The sequence below is a fragment of the Oryx dammah genome, unplaced genomic scaffold, assembly GCF_014754425.2.
Source record: "Oryx dammah isolate SB20612 unplaced genomic scaffold, SCBI_Odam_1.1 HiC_scaffold_19, whole genome shotgun sequence".
Lineage (NCBI taxonomy): Eukaryota > Metazoa > Chordata > Mammalia > Artiodactyla > Bovidae > Oryx > Oryx dammah.
The window spans coordinates 48,577,043-48,597,443 of NW_024070203.1; the positions used below are offsets into that span (position 1 = coordinate 48,577,043).

The 20,401-nt window shown below is 44.9% G+C and overlaps 1 protein-coding gene across 1 annotated transcript in view; it reads left to right on the forward strand.

The window, feature by feature from the left end:
* RDH10 (retinol dehydrogenase 10) overlaps positions 1–5,645 on the forward strand; it is a 29,042-nt gene extending 23,397 nt beyond the window's left edge. The window contains exons 3-6 of the mRNA XM_040262030.1: positions 1,135–1,233; positions 2,432–2,577; positions 4,367–4,498; positions 4,606–5,645. Of these exons, the coding sequence (XP_040117964.1) occupies positions 1,135–1,233; positions 2,432–2,577; positions 4,367–4,498; positions 4,606–4,729 (501 nt within the window). The 3' untranslated portion in view covers positions 4,730–5,645. The remainder of the gene's footprint in view (positions 1–1,134; positions 1,234–2,431; positions 2,578–4,366; positions 4,499–4,605) is intronic.
* The last annotated feature ends 14,756 nt before the right edge of the window (positions 5,646–20,401 follow it).

Consider the following 20,401-nt stretch of genomic DNA (forward strand, 5'->3'; position numbering starts at 1 on the left):
CGCGTGCAAAAATTCAGTGATGTCTTAACCGGGAAATCTTCTGAGGAGGGAGTGCAACACTTCTTTAAGTCCACTGGGTAGTGTTTGGGCTTTTTTTTTTAAACTTCATAAATCGTGGGAAGCTGTGTTGGCAGTAGGATATAACTCAGCAGTAGATGGATTGCTCTTTGCTGCTTTCTTTTAGGAAGCAGGTTATAAAACTGTTGGAAGCCTAGTGGAGTAGTTAATAGATTATCTTAAGTAATTTGAAGTAATTTAAAAAAAGAAAAATTACAGCTTTGTGTCTTGAAGGCATGAAAGCTAGAGGGAAAAGAGAAGTTTAGTGAAATGAGAAATGGATGCCACCTCTGGGTCCACTGCCCTGGAGCTTCTGCCACATGCTCTGTCCCCCTAGGGGTGGTCGCCTGCCTCCACGGGAAAGACACTCCCCAGGAAACCCCAGAGCAGAGCTTGGTCAGTCAGATGCCATGAGCTGTTGTCATGTAAAGTTAGCGTTAGGACACAGTTTTCATTAAAACTATTCTGTACTTTTACCCTCTTTCTTTACACCTAAAATACTTTACCTCCTGTGAGTAGACTCTGATAATACAGCTTGGATGTTTGAAGATGCTGCTGGAATATCTCAGCCTTCATGGGTCTGTTGCTGGGTAGATGTAGTCATGAGGCAAACATTGCAGGAGCCTCCTATTTGTGGGCAGCGGGAGGTCCCTCCCAGACCATGAGATGCTGCACTCAACTGTCACAAGCATGAAAAGATCTCTGACCCAGGAGTAGTTTAGATTGGCAGATAACTCACTTGAGAGGTGATAAAGAGCCTTCTCCTAATGGCTTTCTTTTCATCTCTGGACATGGTCCCCGAAAGCGCTTGTGTTACGGCCTTGTGGGTCACGGCTTGTAATGGGCCTGCCATGCCGATGACACGGTGCTAAGTGAACCAGGACGCTTCAGGGATCTTCTGTTTTTGATAAATGTGAAATGTTTTAAAACAAATTGGGTAATTTAGCATTATACCGATAAAACTTTGCTTCATGATCTTGAGTTGGTGGGGTTTTTGGTTTGGTTTCATTGTTTTTTTGTTTTTTTAGGTGAAATCCATAGGTCAGTTCTGAAGCTTTCATCTTCCTTTTCTTTCAGACCACTAAGGCTTTTCTTCCTACCATGCTGGAGATTAATCATGGTCATATTGTGACAGTTGCGAGTTCCCTGGGATTGTTCAGCACTGCTGGAGTTGAGGTTTGTCATTATAAAGCATTTCCTTCTTTCAATCAGTTCATCTCGTCACAAATAGACTACAGTTCTAGAAGCATGCATGCTGCCCTCATATTCCTGCAAGCCCCTGGAAGCTACCTGTGTGCTGTTCGTAGAGTGCACCCCAGCACCCATCAGCTCTATATATTCTACCATAAACTTACACTAGTTTGACAAACCAACAGCAGCAGCAGAAGTAGGTGGGCCAGGCCTCAGTATGGCCCCATTCTCATTAGCAGTTTTACTTGACGACAGTGGGAAGACACAGGGTCAAGATGAAACTGGAGGGCACTGGCAGTGCCCCAGAGAACAGATAAATGAGGCTAAAGGTTGACACTCTGTTTTGGTCAACTTGTCAAAAGTGAGCTATCTTGTGTTAGCTCATTAGATGAGATGGTTAAGGGTGGGTATGAGGTGTCTGCATGTTAAGTCTGTGGAACTGGGCTTAATCAGATGCTGTTCTTCACCACCTTCAAGTTACAAAGCACACATGTGTTTGTTGTTCCATGCTGTTTGTCCCACGGGTGCCTGTAGCAGAAAATAGGAAACATCAGCCCATGCAAATATGCAAAAGGATGTACAAGAGACAGCTTCTACATTGTACATTTCCATTCCTAAATTTAAAGTTGGGTAATGGAGAAGAACTTCCTTTCTATACCGTGAGTCCTTAGGTTGAGTTCTAGTTGAAGTTTACAAGGTGGAGTTATCATTTCCATTTTCACTTGGCCCTTAGAAAGAAGATTGGATCATAACAGCTCATAACTCCAGCTCTAGTCTCCTTTGTTCTCCTAGCATTAATTTAAACAAACTGGTTTTTCAGTCTCCTTTACTGAACAAGAGGCCATTTGTAAATTTTCCAGACACTTCAAAGTGAGCCTCTCTCCATTTTTAGCCCCAGCTTGTTAGCTTTCATAGACTCCTTTGTGGTAACTTCCCCCAAAGTAATCTGATACTTCGTTGATGTGGCAAAAAGTGTTCATCTGTTTCTGCTGTTGCTTTGAAAATATTATTTCTGCACCAAACCACATCAGATACCCGTCTTTTAGAATGCTCTCCTTTTTTTTTGCTTAGTCACCTGTAACCTTTTGTATCAGACATGTAACCTGAGTAACGGGGCAACCTGGGGCTTGGTCCGGAATGTGCACTATACTGAGTACCTCTGCCCTCTCTGCTTTGCCCCCAGGACTATTGCGCCAGTAAATTTGGAGTCGTGGGTTTTCATGAATCCCTGAGCCATGAGTTAAAGGCCGCAGAGAAGGATGGAATTAAAACAACGTTGGTCTGCCCTTACCTGGTGGACACTGGCATGTTCAGGGGCTGCCGAATCAGGTCAGTAAAGGACCTGCCTCAGTGCTGACGATTAGCAGTTCTAACAGATCATCTTTCCATCTTGGGAGACTATGTGAAATCAGTCAGATCTCCAACCATAAACAGCCTGGCACTTCAACAGCTGACATTTTAGCTCACGTGTAGTTTTCATTGGTCAAGGTTTGTCAAGTTGATGCGTGTGTGATTGATAAGCAAGGGCTGGTATTAATTTGCAGAAGGCGAGGAGCATCAGTAGGAAATGACCTCTCTGTTCTTCAGGGAGCAAATACCTAGGATTTTACTTACAAGCTATTTTGGAAGTGATTTTCTTTCTTTAACATCAGTGTAGTTAGTGCACCGTCGCTCAATCATGTCCAACTCTTTGCGACCCTGTGGATTGTAGCCTGCCAGGCTCCTCTGTCCATGGGATCCTCCAGGCAAGAACGCTGGAGCAGGTTACTGTGCCCTCCAGGGGCTCTTCCCAACCCAGGGATCGAAGCTGCATCTCTTGCCTCTCCTGCATTGGCAGGCGGGTTCTTGACCACTGCACCACCTGGGAAGCCCCTTAACATCCATGTTTGCACATAAATGTGACTTTGGTTTGGATACAGAACAATGTCACTGCCACTGAGGAGGGTGGCCTTTCTTCCAAAAAGACCCTTCCCACATTTGGGAACTTCCTTTTTGCAGAGAGTGTCTGTAGCTAGAGTCACTCTGACAGGATGAGAAGAAACATTGAGATTTTCTACAAATGAAATAAAACACCCCCACACTTTGAAAGGAGGCACGTGGGAATAGCCATGTCAAGTCACATCTGACTCGAGCTACACAGAATAAACAAGGGCATGACTCACGAAGAGGACACTTGCAGAGACATGCCCGCTGCGAGATCTTGGCTTAGGTGAATCTGAAAGACAAAGCGAGATAAGTGAGCCAGTTCCCGGTGGCTCAGGGCCAATCTTGACACATCCTGAACCTGGCCCGGCTATGAAGTGAGTGGAGGTGGCTTGAGTCATTTCAATCTCAGGCTGAATCCAGGTCCAGACTGGGAGTGGACTGGACCCCACCTCTTTTTCTGTGTGTGTGTGTTGGTTTGGGTTTTGCCTCTTATAAACTTAAGAACCAGTTGCAGAGGGTCTGAGGAGCTCTGTCTCCTCTTTAGCATCATAGCGGGTGTCCAAAGCTCTTGGGGGTGGGCAATGAAAAGTGAGGGGGTAAATTCTGTTAAGTTACTTCTACGGGTAACTGGATGAATTCAGCTGAAGGTAGGCTGTCTCATGAGACACCACCCCCCTCACTCCTCCCCCCATCCCCCAAAAAAGCCCCGGGCTTTTCCTCTCCAGGCATCCAGGGAGGCACACAGTCGATTGTTCTTTCACTCAGGAAGGTTTATGTCGGTGTTTACACACCATCATTTGAACTACGCTTAATGCTAAGTTTGGCATCCTGTTTGGGTTTACTGTTTGTTGTGTCAGACACCCTCTCTTTTTTCAATTGAAAGAAAAAAATAATAATAATTTGAAATACATTCCAAGGCATTTTGAAAACACAACTTTCTCACTTTACAGAAAAGCAGACCAATTTTGCTTTTCTTAAAAAAAAAAAAAAAAAACTTGTTTTCCAGACAATGCAAATAAAATATGTTCACAGTAGGAAAATTTGGAAAATACAGTGAAAGCACAACGAAGTGAACAAACAGATTGCAAATCCTGTTGCTCAGATAACATCACCCTTCGTGTTTTGATGTGTATTTCTAGCCTTCCATATTTTGTGTGAATTCTTAATTTAATCTTGAATGTGTAACTCCCAGGAAAGAAATCGAGCCTTTCCTGCCCCCTCTGAAGCCCGATTACTGCGTGAAGCAGGCCATGAAGGCCATCCTCACCGACCAGCCCATGATCTGCACCCCCCGGCTCATGTACATCGTGACCTTCATGAAGAGGTGAGTGTGAGGGGCCTACCCCCTTGGCGGGCCTTCCCACACCCACCCTGTAACTTAACGAACACACCACATCTCACGTTTGCTACCTGTGACTCTTCCTTTTCCAGCATCCTCCCTTTTGAAGCAGTTGTGTGCATGTATCGGTTCCTAGGAGCAGACAAGTGTATGTACCCCTTTATCGCTCAAAGGAAACAAGCCACAAACAACAACGAAGCAAAAAACGGAATCTGAGGGTCTTTTTTGTACGAAATATCATTTCTACCAGAAGACGATCAGGAGGATATCTTAGTCCGACCCACATCAGCTTGACTGATACTCTCTGGATTCTACATCTGTGTTTTGTTTTTTTTTTTCAAATCAGCTTTTTACAAAAATAAATAAAGTGTAAATCAACTGACTAGAGTACTTGGAAAACGTGATCAGCAAAAGTGAGCTTAAGTCGTTGCCAACGGGGTCCTTTGCAGGCAGAACCCTAAGACCAGTCCAGTCTTTTAGACAACCGCTGTGTGACGTCGCCAGGCCACCATTGTTATTATTATTTTTGGAATGAACAGGAAGTCTCACGATGATAATGACTGTGTGTTTCACGTGTTTGTTTTCCTTCATTCCCATAGAGTTTATTAATTCTTGTAATTAATCTCTAGCAAGTTGACACCCTTGCAACTTCAAGGACTGACAGTGCTGTATTTTCTCATGTTTTCTAAATTTCAGCTCTGTAAAGCCTGTGTGGCTCTTTCATGGTGTGTGTATATACAGCCCTTTTAAAAAGGCATTTTGAAATCTCCACCAATTGGAAGTAGAGGATGTCTGATTGTTACAGTAAAGTCATGTGATCAGGTCTCTTTGTTAAAGTCACAACGACCTAATTGTTGGTCGAATTTTAAAATGTATCTCTGAGGTCTTTCCTTAAGGATCTATTCCTCTGGAGACCTATTTATCCAAAAAAAAAAAATCATAGATTTTCTACCTGTGAATTTTGCTGCATACAGAAAGTGCCCTTTCCTAAGAAAGTTGCTGTGTTTCATTTCTTCAGTTGGACTTTGATCTAGAATACATAGCAGCTCTGCAAAGAAACAGTTTCTAAAAGTGTGAACTTGTGCACTTAAAAATGTCCCCATTTCTGTGCCAACTATGATTAGCGGGGGGGGGGGGGGGAATCTTACACTATGGAATACATACGGAAGGGTGTAAAGATTCTTTTGAAAGTTTTATTCACATTGTAGAACAGCAAATGACATTTTTACAGTATTTTTTTGTAAAGCAAACTATTTTGTGCCTTGAATTTGGTAAATGTGTATTAGTGAAACGTTGTAAAAGTGAACTTCTACCTCTGTATCTAAATGTATACCATCCACTTGTAAATTACTATAAACTATTATGTGATTGCTCTCTTTTTTAGAATGTCTTGTTTAAATAGTGGCCAATGTTTTAGGCTATTCAAATAAGCCATCTTTTACTAATTAATTGGGAGATTTTATAAAGGAGTGATTAAATTTAAAGACAACTTACGTACAAATGACTGTGTGATCATTAGTTATCAGCAGTGTTGCTGGGACAGACACTGTGTCCTTTTTTCTTTGCCATATCACTCATTAATGAAAAACGTTTGAACAGGCTTGTGTCAGGGATGCTGGTAGGTTAGGGAGCCCTACACTCACATTTCTTATGTTACCATCTTCTCAGATTAGATACTTTGTGAAGGGCTTGTTGATACTAAAGGTGGGGAGAGAGGAAGAACCCCACTGCCTGTGTGTTGTCCGGCTGCAGCACAGATGAGTTCTGCCATGTATCCACATATAGGAAAGTACTGCCTCACCGCTAGTGTTCCAACACTGGTCTTAAGAAATAGCTTTATTCTGTGTTTAAATTTCTTTTTATAAATGACAACTAAACTTGAACCACTGAGGCACTGGCTATCTCTTATTTTCCATTTTGGATTTTAAGTACAGTTGACCCTCAAACATCATGGGGGTTAGAGGATCAGCCCTCCATGTAGTCAAAAATCCACGTATAATTTATAATCAGCCCCCTGTATCCATGGTTCCTCTGTTCCCCCAATCCCCATCTACTGATTCCACCAACCACAGATTGTGTAGTGCTATAGAATTTACTACTGAAAAAAAATTTGTGTATAAGTAGATTGGCACAGTTCAAACATACATTATTCAAGAGTCAACTGTGCTTTGAAGTAAACCTCATATAACAACATGAGGTGGAGACATATTTTCAGTGGTTCTCCAGGTGTGCCTGTTAGTTAACCCCCAGCACCCTCCAACCATCCTACAAGATATCTGTTCCAATACTCTAAAACCCACTTATCAACCTTAAGACGAAAGCAAGTCTGCCCTACATTTAATTTTATTCTCATATGTTGTCATTTAAACTCTTTTCTATTCCTGTTTGTTGTTGCCCTGACAAGGCTGTCCGTCTCTAAATTCAATAGACAAAATTCACTTAACTTTTTGGTATAAGTCTTCAATTCCCATGTCCCAGCCTTAGTTGAATTACCTCTGTGCCTCTTCCTTGAATGTCATCCCAATTCTCTTTCCCATCTTTAGCTGTGAAGTTGGGAAGCTCAGGGCTGCAGGATTCCTACCTGTTGCACTGCTTGACTCCCATCTCCTGTTCTTAAGCTATTAGGTACATTAATGATGCTCTTCTCCCCAAAATGAACTCCCTTCTAGTCAACCCTGCCCACTTCTGTTGATCATTTAAGTAACTGCCAAGGCTGCTTTTCTGGCTGATTATTCATTGACACCCCCAATTCCACTTTGAGATTAATGCTGACTTGGAATATGTTACCTTTTTCTGTTGTCTGGCCCTTTCAGGCACTGTTTAGGGCAACTGGGCTCAAGGCTGACCCCCTAGGGAGGCCACTTCTGTCCCCTAGCCAGAACTGGTTCTCTCTAACCTCTCAAGCAGTTTAATGATAATCATATTGAGTGGAACCCAGGAATCAAAAGTTTCAAAGGCAGCAAAGATAAATTCCAACTATTGTATCCCCCCTTGATCTACCAGGTCTGTTGTTCTGTCACAAAAGATTAGATGAGCTTGACAGGATTGAATTACATAAAGCCAGGCTGGTGGGTGGGGTTTTGTTGTTGTTGTTGTTGTTTAAGTATCCTGTTTCCTTGAAAGGCTAACAGCTTTCAAATTTTTCCCCAAGTTGAAGAAAAAAAGTCAAATGTCTTTCAAAGTTTTCTTTTCCAGCTGGCAGAAAGAATTTGAAATTGGTGTTGACCTGAATCTTGGAAATTTGCTTTTGCCTCCAACAAAATATAAAATCAGTGGGGGCTGGTTGGGGGGTGGGGGTGGGGGGTAGTTCTTTCCATGCCAAATTTATTGCCTGTGTCTGATTAAAAAGAGTAGAAGAAGCGAGGCTGTAATGGGCCAGAAGTGGCTGGGACGGGATGGGGAGCCTCAAGCCAGCATTTGTCCACACTCAGTTTAACAGATAAACCAGGCATCTACTAGGCCCAGGGACTCAAGTAGCATACAATTTGCGCACAAGTTCAAATACATGTACCTTTCTGGGCATGTACCCCAGATTAACCTCAGGTGTGATAAGGTCTTAGTGAGGTGGGGAGGCACCTGAGATAAGCCCTGCAGGTTGGTGATGCAACAGATGGAGATGAGAGTGAGAGCGTGGACGCTGCAAGGGATAAATGATCAGGAAAGGCCCAGAGATTGAAAAACAAATATAATACTCATCATGCCTGAAACAGAACATGTGAAGGGAGTGCCACGCAACCCCATGACAAAAGGCCCATTTTGAAAAGAAGCCTTCATTCTGGGAGGAGGAAGGGGTACTTCATTTGATGGAGAGGAGGGAAGCCCAGGGAGGGTTTTTTTGCAGGGAAGTGACAGGAGCAGAGTTGGGGAGTTAAGAGCACCAATCAAGTTGTAAAAATTTTGAGCTGCTGGGAGCCAGGAGAGCGGTCAGGAGGGAAGCTGTGATGCTGAGCGGTGACGGGCCTGCGAGCCAGCCTGGCAGTGAGACTGGAAAATAACACAGTGAGAGTTTAGGAGGTAGGAGAACTCTGTAAGGCCGAACAGCTGATTGCCCACAAGATCTGGCTTAGGCTCAAGTGACTGGAGCCTCTCGAGTCAAAAGCCAGGTTGTTTTTAGTTTTGTTTTTACTTTTTAATTTACTTTTTTTTTTTTTTAAATCTTTGGGCCATACTGTGTGGCATGTGGGATCTATTAATAATTCCTTGACCAGAGATCAAATCCATGCCCTGTGCATTGGGAGGACGGAGTCTTAACCACTGGATCTCCAGGGAAGTCCCTGTTTTTATTTTTAACTTACAAAATTTTTTAAATTGAAGTCTAGTTGATTTACAGCGTTGCATTAGTTGCAAGTGTACAGCAGTGATTCAGTTATACACACCTATATATCTTCTTTTTCATATGCTTTTCCTTAACTGGCTGTGTCGCACAGTGGATAGCACATTGGACTTCTAGCTGGCCTAGATGTAGTTATTCCTATGATTTTCCATTATACACTGCTGTGCTCAGTCATGCCCCACTCCTTGAGACACCATGGACTGTAGCCCATAAGGCTCCTCTGTTTCCAGACAAGAATGCTGGAGTGGGTCACCATTTCCTACTCCAGGAGATCTCCCCAACCCAGGGACCAAACCCGCATCTTTAACGTCTCTGCATTGGCAGGTGGATTCATTACCACTGTGCCACCTGGGAAGCTCAGAAGACATTGAATATCAGACCTAGAGATTATCATACTAAGTGAAGTAAGTCAGACAGAGCCAGGCCGTTTCTAAGTGGGAACAGCAGAACCAGCAGGGAATCTCAGAAAAACTGCATTCGAGCTGACAATCCATCCACAACAGAATGGGGGACATTAGAGCTGGCTCCCAGGAGAGAAGTGGGTGCTGGGACTCCAGACGGAAACTGGGAGTGGGGAAGCACAGAATGAGGAGGTCCAGGGCTCAAAACCCGGCGAACGTGAGAGAGCAGCGGAGAGGAGAGTCAATAAAGGGTGACGTCTGAGCAAAGTTCCGACGGGAACTTCCTCCTCCCAAGGAGAAACCAGACTAGAAACAATTATCTCCTCTGCCTGGGCCTAATCTCCAGTCTGAGTCACACTTAAGAAACCTCCGTCTGGCCCAAGAAAAAGAGTCTGTGTGGCCAGCCCTGGGGCAGAGGCCCAGAAGGTGAAGGGCAGTGTTAACAGATAGCACATGGCGACTATCTACCCGAGTACTTGGGCTCCTAGTAACTGAGTCATTGCTGAAATGACCAGAGGAGAATTTCTTTCTACATGAAGGCTGGAGACTGCGGTCTGACCATTTTGTTGGCTTGGCCTCAGAAGCATGACTTGCTTAAATGCGCGAGGCCATGTTTCATGAGAACCCGGGGGAAAACCAAAGTGCTTTCCAAGTATCACCAAATGGATACTTGTTAGTTCAAGTGAACTCCATGTGACTTGCCAAAAAAGATGGGACAGAACCAACTTCTATCAGTCTGCTCAATGAGACAGTCTCCTCTCTGGTTCCCTCAAGTACTGAACTCTTACACAAGATCTACTCCAGGCAGGTCCCCAAGGTCAAGATGAATATCTGGGGACTCCCCAGTTCTCCCAGGAGTCAAGGCCAGAGCTCTCTGTGACCACAGTCCTAGGTACTCTCTCGTGACTCTTCCTGGGCCTTGCAGTTTCTACCATACAACAGTGCTTAACACATTTCCCTGTCTCTTTGGACAAGTATTGAGGATATGCAGTCATGAATTCTACTCACTGGGTCTCTAGTTCTCATTTAACTTGCTGCATTTCTGTAGAGCATTCCCAAGATGTCTTCCAAGAGCTTCCAACAAGCTTTTCAGCTGTCAAATGTTGAAATCTTTCTAACCACTCACCGAAAGCAAGAGAACTGATTAGCAAGAAAAACAAAGCATCTTCAGCTCAGATTCTCCGTTTGAGGTTTTCCTGTCAAGGTGATTTAAACCATACTGCAGGGAGAGATGTGTGTTCACAACAGCCATGAAAAATGCCCCCTTGCCTTGCCCACACGTCCTGGGTGGTCCACCTGGATTCCTCGACAGCCTCCCCTCCCCCACAGAGGAGGAGCCTGGCTCCTCCTTTCCAGCCCTCTGCCTATACCCACGCTGTCACCCCAGCTAGCCTGGTTCTGTAAAGGGCGTGCGTGATTCAGGAGGCCAATGGGCAGGTTGGAATCCTGGCAGCAACACAGGAATGCAGCATCCTGAAACCATAGATTCCCCACTGAAGCTCAATGTTGTGTGGATCAAAATGTGTCCCCCCACCCCCCAAAAAAATAATGTCCTGAACTCCTAACCCCCTGCTGCTGCTGCTGCTAAGTCGCTTCAGTCGTGTCCAACTGTGTGCGATCCCATAGACAGCAGACCACCAGGTTCCCCTGTCCCTGGGATTCTCTAGGCAGGAATACTGGAGTGGGTTGCCATTTCCTTCTCCAATGCATGCATGCATGCTAAGTCGCTTCAGTCATGTCCAACTCTGTGCGACCCCATGGACAGCAGCCCATCAGGCTTCTCTGTCCACGGAATTCTCTAGGTAAGAATACGGAAGTGGGTTGTCATTTCCTTCTCCCCTAACCCCCTAGTTCCTGTAAATGTGACCATATTTGGAAATAGGGGCTTTGCAAATGTAATCATGATGAGTTCGTATTACAAGAAGGGACACCCTCAGTCCAATCATTTGGAGTTCTTCTGAGAAAGATGGAAACCTACAGGGAGAAGATTGTGTGATGACAAAGGCAAAGCTGGGAGGGACGCGGCTACAAGCCAGGGAATGCCGAGGACTGCCAGCAAGGACAGCGAGGAAGAGAGGGGCAGCAGGTTTCCCCCCAGAGCCCAGCAAAAAGGAATCAAGCCTGTTAACACCCTGACTTCAGATTGCTAGCCTCTGAAACTCTGAGAGAATACATTTAACAAAAACCATCTATAACTTCTTTGATCTTATGATTTAATATAGAATATAAACCTCTTGGTCAAAAAATGCATAAAAGGGGGACTTCCGTGGTGGCTAAGACTCAACACTCCCAATGCAACAGGTCTGAGGGCGATTCCTGGTCAGGGAACTTGATCCCACATGCCAAAGCCAAGAGTTCACATGCCACAACTAAGACCTGGAGCAGCCAAATAAATAAATAAATATATTTTTAAAGAGGCATAAAAAGAACTTCCCTGATGGTGCACTGGTTAAGATTCCGTGCTTCCCCTGCAGAGGGCATGGGTTCAACCCCTGGTTGGGGAACTAAGATCCCACATGCTGTACATTTATTTATAAATGATGTGTTTTATTTAGTGCACAAAAAATTGCCTTGTATATGTATTTAAATTTCACTTCATTGTATTTTTTTTCTTTTTTCTAATATTTATTTGTATTTATTTATTTGGCTGTGTCAGGTCTTAGTTGCAGCATGCAGGATCTTTGTTACATCATGTGGGATCTTTCCTGGATGCTCCCAGGCTTAACTGCCCTGTGAAAAGTGGGATCTTACTTCCCAGACCAGGGATCAGACATTCGATTCCCTGCATTTCAGATTGGATTCTTAACCACTGGACTACCAGGAAAGTCCCTGTGTGTTTTTTCATTTGGTACACAAAGAAATGTACTCATCATAGATTTACTCTTTTTAACATGTGAACTATTATTAAACTTTACTCTCATTCCTAATATTAAAAAAAAAAAAAAAAAAGCATCCAGTCTGTGACACTCTGCTAAGGCAGCCCAAGGAAAGGAGCATATCAGAGTCTGCTGCCATACAGCCTGTGCTCAAAACCAGGTCTGCCCCTCACTGGCCATTTATCCTCGGCCTTTTCCTTAGCTTCTGGAAGTCTCAGTCTCCTCAAGTATAAACTGGGAATAACAGTAGTACCGATCTCAAGAATATTGTGAGGAATATTCAAGGGGACGCATGTAAAGCACTCAGTACTGTGCCTGCTACCAATTATAAATGCTGAAGAAAAGGCATTAGGTTGAATTATATCAAAATGCTGTGACCATTATTTTTGACTTACAAAAAAGGCAGTTTCATAGGGTTCAGCCTAGCAGTAATGATAGTCATGGTGGTAAGAACAGAGACCTTGTTTGTAACCGTTTGGTTTTTCCAATAGCAATTCTCAGCTCTCTGACCCCAACTGGGGGTCCTACAGTTCACTTTCAATTCTGACACCTCTCAAGGTGAGCACAGACCCACAGGTTAAAGTCTAAGTCCCACGAGACTGCCCCCACTTCAGATGCCAGCTGCAAATGGGAGCCCTAGGTTACTCACACATCTGTCCAGCTGACTCCAAAGTCAGGGGTTCCCACAACACCCCCTTGGGTTTGCTACTTCGCTGGAACAACTCATAACGCAGGTAAACACTGTTCTTAAGATAACAGTTTATTATAAAGGATACAAATCAACAGCCAGATGAAAAGTTTGCACAGATCAAGGATGTGGAGGGGACACACCTCTCCAGACACACCGCCCTCCCAGCATTCAAGGCGTACGCTCACCTAAAGGCTCTCCAAATCTCACAGCTCCAGAATTTTCACCCTTGGCTATTCTCCTGAAACTACCACAAGATTGTTAATTGGCTAACCTGCTCAGACGCTCAGTCCTGTCCAACTCTTTGCGACCCCATGGATTGTAGCCCACCAGGCTCCTCTGTCCATGGGATTTCCCAGGCAAGAACACTGGAGTGGGTTGCCGTTTCCTTCTCCAGAGGATCTTCCCAACCCAGGGATTGAACCCATGTCTTCTGCGTTGGCAGTCAGGTTCTTCACCACTAGTGCCACCTGGGAAATCATACAAAATAAAAAGTTAAAAAAAAAAAAAAAGAATTTTTATTCCTTGTCAGTCCAATGGTTAGGACGCGGTATTTCTACTACAGAGGGGTTCAATATCTGGTGAAGGAACTAAGATTCCCCCAAGCCACATGGTATGGCAAAAAGAAAAAGAACTTTTATGGTGGTTTTATTATGTAGGCAAGATTGACTAAATCATTGGCCACTGATGAACTCAATTTCCATCACCTCTTCCTACCCAAGAAGTTGCTGGTAGAAGGGGATGAATGGCAGTTGAAACTTCCAACCCTCTGCTGCAGCTGCTGCTAAGTCACCTCAGTCGTGTCCGACTCTGTGTGACCCCATAGGCAGCAGCCCACCAGGCTCCCCCGTCCCTGGGATTCTCCAGGCAAGAACACTGGAGTGGGTTGCCATTTCCTTCTCCAATACATGAAAGTGAAAAGTGAAAGGGAAGTCACTCAGTCGTGTCCGACCCTCAGCGACCCCATGGACTGCAGCCTACCAGGCTCCTCCGTCCATGGGATTTTCCAGGCAAGAGTACTGGAGTGGGGTGCCATTGCCTTCTCCATCCAACCCTCTAGGCAAGGCCAACCCCCTCCTTGAAACCATCTAACTGCCAACTTCCAGTCACCTCATTAGCATAAACTCAGGCTTAGTTGAAAGGGGCTTGTTATGAATAACAAAAGACACTTCACTCCTGAAATTCCAAAGGTTTTAAGAGTTCTATGCCAGGAACTGGAGGCAAAGAACAAATATATATGTTATTTTATTATAACACAAAAATCTGTTGTTGTTTTGTTTGTTTTAGTCACTAAAGTCCTGTCTGACTCTTTGCAACCCCATGGAATCTACTATGTTGCAATTATTTGTACACCTGAGGTCAACCGTCCTAGTCCTAGCACATGAAATAGAGCCAAGCACACAGTTAGATGCTCAGTTAATGTTGACTGAATGACCTTTGTGTTTTTCACTTTTTACCTGGTGGCCATCTCATCCATGCAATAAAAAGGAACTTTCCCAAATCTTGTGTGCATTAAAGGAGTTGTTTTCCTGCTCTATTGCCTCTAAAGGAATTATGAGTACAAAGGAATTTTGTATTCACATGCCCTTGGCAGACTTTACTCCAATCAACCTCACCAGTACATAACGTTCTAAAGACCAGAAAAATTTGTAAGGCACCTATAGATGCTGTTCCACCAATGCTGGCCCTCCCAACCCCTCTGAGTATCTCACCAGGCTTGGAAAGTCAAGAAAGAAAAACAAAAGTTAATCACATTTTGTAAAAGATGAGCATTGAGGTAGACACAGAGAAGTTGAATCGGACCTCTAACACATCATTTTCTTCTGTCTTGAAGTGACAATGGAAAGCTTATCTTTTTCAGGAGAAGAAGAAAAAGAGAAAGAAGAAATAGATGCTTCTATTGTCCAGAATCTTTTCTATGGCTTTCCTCTGACTTTGGCAACAGCATTGTCAGACTTTTCTGGGCGCTACAGCAAGATGGATGCTAGAGGATCTTTGCCACATTCCCGGGAGGGGACCGAAGATGCTTTTCTCATGACAGCCTTTGGAGTCCAACTTGCTGCCCTCAGCATTCCTGAAGCAGCAGAGGGAGATTCCCCCCACCCCTGCCCTGCCCCCTCAAGCCATCCCCCACTCCCCTACCCCCGCCCACCCCAGACTGTGAGCCGGGGAAACAGAGAACCTGGCCAGGGAGTGAAGAAATGAATCTGGCTGTCACGGAAGGAACTAGATGGAGCAAAAGCTGTGGCCCCGGGGGAGATTCCCTAACCAGAGTTCCTCCAGCTGCTCCGACTTCCTGCTCCACCACCGCCTGGAGTCGGTCCCCGAGGACCTTCCCGAGGCCAACTGAAAGCCAGAAACCATCCCTCCTTACCTGCTCCAGATGCAGCGCAGAGCATTCTGGACAGAGGGGCCAGCAGGATCCCCTCTCTGGGATGGAGGTTTCAGGAACAAGTTTCATTCGCAATTCTAGGTTTTAGCTCTGAGAGCCACAGGATAAAAAGGGTGCACAATCTGGATTCTCAATGAAGAACTGTCCATTTGAAATTATTTCTCTTAGAAGGGAAGAAGTGGTGCTTTACGGAAGGGAGAAAAAAACTTCACAGATCAGTTCATTGTCAGCTTAAGAGGAAGGGAGGAGGAGATGTTGGACTACAGAAACATACACACAATTGTAGGATTCCCCAGGCCAGTCTACTTGGCCCTCCCAGGCAGTGGAGTGTTGTAGCCTGAAGCAGATTCCTTAATCAGCCTTGGGATTTCTAGTACTTTCTCATTGTATAAGATCTCCAAAAACCAGATTCATTTGCAGCCACACCAGCTACAATCTGGGAGGTGGGAAGATGAAAAAGGAAAAGAAAGAAAAAGCTTCTGTATTTCTAAGTTCAAACAAGTTATTTAAAGAGCATACCTCAGTCTTAGAAGAACAGGTATTTCAAAGACTGGAACACCTGCGAGCTATTGTAAACAGCTGCATGCTGGAATGTAAAATGTTGCAGCCACTATGGAAAAAGTATAGTAGTCCCTCAAAAAGTTAAAAATAGAATTTTCATATGATCCAGCAATTCTACTTCTCTATATATCCAAAAGAATTAAAAACAGGTCTCAAGGACTTCTCTGGTGGTCTGGTGGTAAAGAATTCGCCTGCCCATGCAGGGGACACAGGTTCAATCCCTGGTCTGGGAAGATCCCACATGCCTTGGGACAACTAAGCCCCTGTGCCACAATTACTGAGCCCGTGCTTTAAAGCCCACCAGCAGCAAGAGAAGTCACCACAGTGAGAAGTTCGAGCACCACAATGAAGACCCAACACAACCAAATACAAAAAAATTAATAGAAATTTAAAAATAAAGCAGCGCCTCAAAGAGGTATTTGTAACCTATGTTCATAGAACTATTCACAAGAAAAGCTACAACCAACCTAGACAGCATATTGAAAATCAGAGACATTACTTTGCCAACTAAGGTCCATCTAGTCAAAGCTATGGTTTTCCCAGTAGTCATGTATGGATGTGAGAGTTGGACTATAAAGAAAGCTGAGCACTGAAAAATTGATGCTTTTGAGCTATAGTGTTGGAGAAGACTCTTGAGCATCCCTTTAACAGCAAGGAGATCAAACCAGTCCATCCTAAAGGAAATCAGTCCTGAATATTCATTGGAAGGACTAATGCTGAAGCTGAAACTCCAATACTTTGGCCACTGAATGCGAAGAACTGACTCATTGGAAAAGACCCTGATGCTGGGAAAGATTGAAGGCAGGAGGAGAAGGGGATGACAGAGGATAAGATAGTTGGACGGCATCACCAACTCAGTGGACATGAGTTTGAGTAAACTCCGGGAGTTGGTGATGGACAGGGAGGACTGGCATGCTTCAGTCCATGGGGTCACAAAGAGACTGAGCGACTGAACTGACTGACTGAAAAAGTGAAAGAAACCCACATGTCCATTGACAGATGAGTGGATAAACAAAATTCGGTATGGACATACAATGGAATATTATTCCACCCTACAAAGACAAGAAATTCTGAGACATACCACGACAGGGATGAACCTTGAGGACATGATGCTCAGTGAAATAGACAAGTCACAAAAGGACAAATACTGTATGAGTCCACTCATACGAGGTACCTAGAGTAATCAAATTCACGGCAACAGAAAGTAGAATGTTGGTTGTTAGGGGACGGTTGGGAGGCCAGGATGGGGGAAAGGAAATGGGAATGTATTCAATGGGCACAAAGTTTCAGTTCTGCAAGACAAAAGCGTCTGGAGACTGATTGCACAACGATGTGAATATGTGTAATGCTATTGAACTGTAAACTTGGGAATTCCCTGGTGGTCCAGTGGTTAGGACTCCATGCTCCCATTGCCAGGGCCCAGTTTCAATCCAAGATGGAAGTAAGGAAACTAAAATCCCACAGATCCATGTAGTGCAGTCAGAAAAAAAAATTTTTGAACTGGAAACTTAAAAATGGTCAAGATGGTAAATTGTACCATACTTGTGTATCCTAAAAGATGATGCTGTGAAAGTGCTGCATTCAATATGCCAGCAAATTTTGAAAAATTTGCAGTGGCCACAGGACTGGAAAAGGTCAGTTTTCATTCCAATCCCAAAGAAAAGCAATGCCAAAGAATGCTCAAACTACCACACAATTGCACTCATCTCACATGCTAGCAAAGTAATGCTCAAAATTCTCCAAGCCAGGCTTCAACAGAACATGAACTGAAAACTTCCAGATGTTCAAGCTGATTTTAGAAAGGGCAGAGGAACCAGAGATCAAATTGCCAACATCCACTGGATCATCAAAAAAGCAAGAGAGTTCCAGAAAAACATCTACTTCCACTTTATTGACTATGCCAAAGTCTTTAACTGTGTAGATCACAACAAACTGGAAAATTCTTCAAGAGATAGGAATACCAGACCACCTGACCTGCCTCCTGGGAAATTTGTATGCAAGTCAGGAAGCAACAGTTAGAACCAGACATGGAACAACAGACTGGTTCCAAATTGGGAAAGGAGTATGTCAAGCCTGTATATTGTCACTCTTATTTAACTTCTATGCAGAGTACATCATGAGAAATGCAGGGCTGGGTGAAGCACAAGCTGGATTCAAGATAGCCAGGAGAAATATCAATAACCTCAGATATGCAGATAATACCACCCTTACGGCAGAAAGTGAAGACGAACGAAAGAATCTCTTGATGAAAGTGAAAGAGGAGAGGGAAAAAGTTGGCTTAGGACTCAACATTCAAGAAACTAAGATCATGGCATTCAGTCCCATCACTTCATGGCAAATAGATGGGGAAACAATGGAAACAGTGATAGACTTTATTTTGGGGGGCTCCAAAATCACTGCAGATGGTGAGTGCAGCCAGGAAATTAAAAGAGGCTTGCTCCTTAGAAGAAAAGCTATTAACAACCTAGACAGCATATTAAAAAGCAGAGACATTACTTGGCCAACAAAAGAAATCCGTCCTGGATGTTCATTGGAAAGACTGATGCTAAAGCTGAAACTCCAGTTCTTTGGCTACCGGATTCGAAGAGTGGACTCATTTGAAAAGACCCTGATGCTGAGAAAGATTGAAGGCGGGAGGAGAAGGGGACGACAGAGGATGAGATAGTTGGATGATGTCACCAACTCAATGGACATGAGTTTGCACGGAGTTAGTGTGCTGCAGTCCATGAGGTCGCAAAGAGTCAGACACAACTGAGTGAGTGATTTAACTGATCTGAACCGTGTATCTGTGTGTGTGTGTGCATGCTCATTCACCTCAGTCGTATCTGAGTTTTTGTGATCCTGAGGGCTGTATCCCTCCAGGCTCCCCTGTCCATGGGGAGTCTCCAGACAAGACCACTGGAGTGGGTTTCCACGCTCTCCTCCAGGGGATCTTCCTGAACCAGGGATTGAACCCAAGTCTCCTGCATTGCAGGCGGATTATTTACCACTGAGCCACTGGGGAAGCCCACTTGTGTACCTTACTACAATTTAAACAAAAAACACCTGGATGGCCCAGCCTTTGGGGCCACTATGAAGAAGGTGAGATTTCACCCGTAAGTGACCATAGCAGATTTTCTCCTTACGGGATGCTATCTTTGCCTGTGACAAGAGAGGAAGAAATCGCAGGGCAAGCACTACGAGCTGATGCCCCATGCTGAGCAGTGAGGGTACAAAGGTGATCAGGACGCACATCCTCAGGGGACTGAAGGCCGGACACTCAGAGGAAATGATTGCTGTACGAGCACTGCAAAGGCTGTTGCCAGGTGTACTTTCTAAGCCACCACCACTGCCGGCTCCAGTTTCCAGTGACTTCTCCAGCTCCCAGACTGCACCTCACTCACAGCATCAAGCATGCTCACGTGAAATACAGCACCTTTTCCCCACGAGTCTCCAGAGATACTCCTAGGAAAGTGCTCACGGCCAGAGACCGTTCCGAGTGCGTCAGGAACACCCCTCAGTGCTGAGGGGTAGCCAGTTCTGAGCTACCTTGGGAATTCAGCTGCTGTTTACACCTCTGTGTGGTTGATCCCGGCTTGACCGGGGCTCTCTGCAAATCGGGGTTGAGTCTTGGTTTCCTCCCAGGGCTTGGCACCGAGAAGGCCTTCAGGGCACATGAGCTATTGCTTTGTACCACTGTTTTCCTTCCCAAACTGAGGAGAGAGTTTCCTAGTTGGGAGCCAGCTCTCTCATTGGTCTGGAGTGGAAGGTAATGAGGCCACTGTGGTTTTTCTCAGGAGTCCTGGCCCTTCATCTGGGTTGGAAGTGACCTGAGGCATTACCAGAAACCACTAAGCTGAGCCCCGGCCGGGCCCGACAGCTCACAGAGCGGGCCGTGGGCTCAGACAAAGAGTGGGGACCCAGAGGCAGGCGGCAGGCCACCAGTCATCCTGGCTCTGCAGAGAGGTCAAGGTGCTAACACAGAAGTCCCCTAGTAGGAAACAGGACTTCTTTGGGCTCCAAGGTCTTCAGGCAGCCTTTTCTCAGCCACACTCACACACCTGAGTCATAGCAGCCCCACCACAAACTGGTACAACCGCTCTGTTGCCGCATCCAGGGGACAGTTCCTGATAGGTTGGTACTCAGTTTCCGAGCACTTAAAATCCTTAGACGAAACTTCCATTCATGTTGTTGTTGTTATTCTGTGTTCTGTAGTTTCATCTTATCCATTTTTTCTTGTTTTCGTTCTACCTGTTTATTGCTACCAATCCATCTCCCTCCACCCCGCCTCATGCGTGACCCCATGTGACCCCATGGACTGTAGCCTGCCAGGCTCCTCTGTCCATGGAATTTTCCAGGAAAGAATACTGGAGTGAGTTGTTATTTCCTTTTCCTCATCTTGTCAGTTTTTAATTGTGCATCATCTCATTCATGTATCCCTCCTCCCCTACATGCTTCCCCCCACCTCTGTCCCCAACCCCAACGTTCTCCTGGATTTACTATCTCCCTGGGGGTCTTTGGGCTTCCCAGGTGGCTCAGTGGTAAAGAATCCACCTTCCAGGGCAGGAGATGCAGGTTCGATCCCTGGGCCTGGAAGATCGATCCCCTGGAGGAGGAAATGGCAACTTGCTCCAGTATTCTTGCCTGGAGAATCCCAA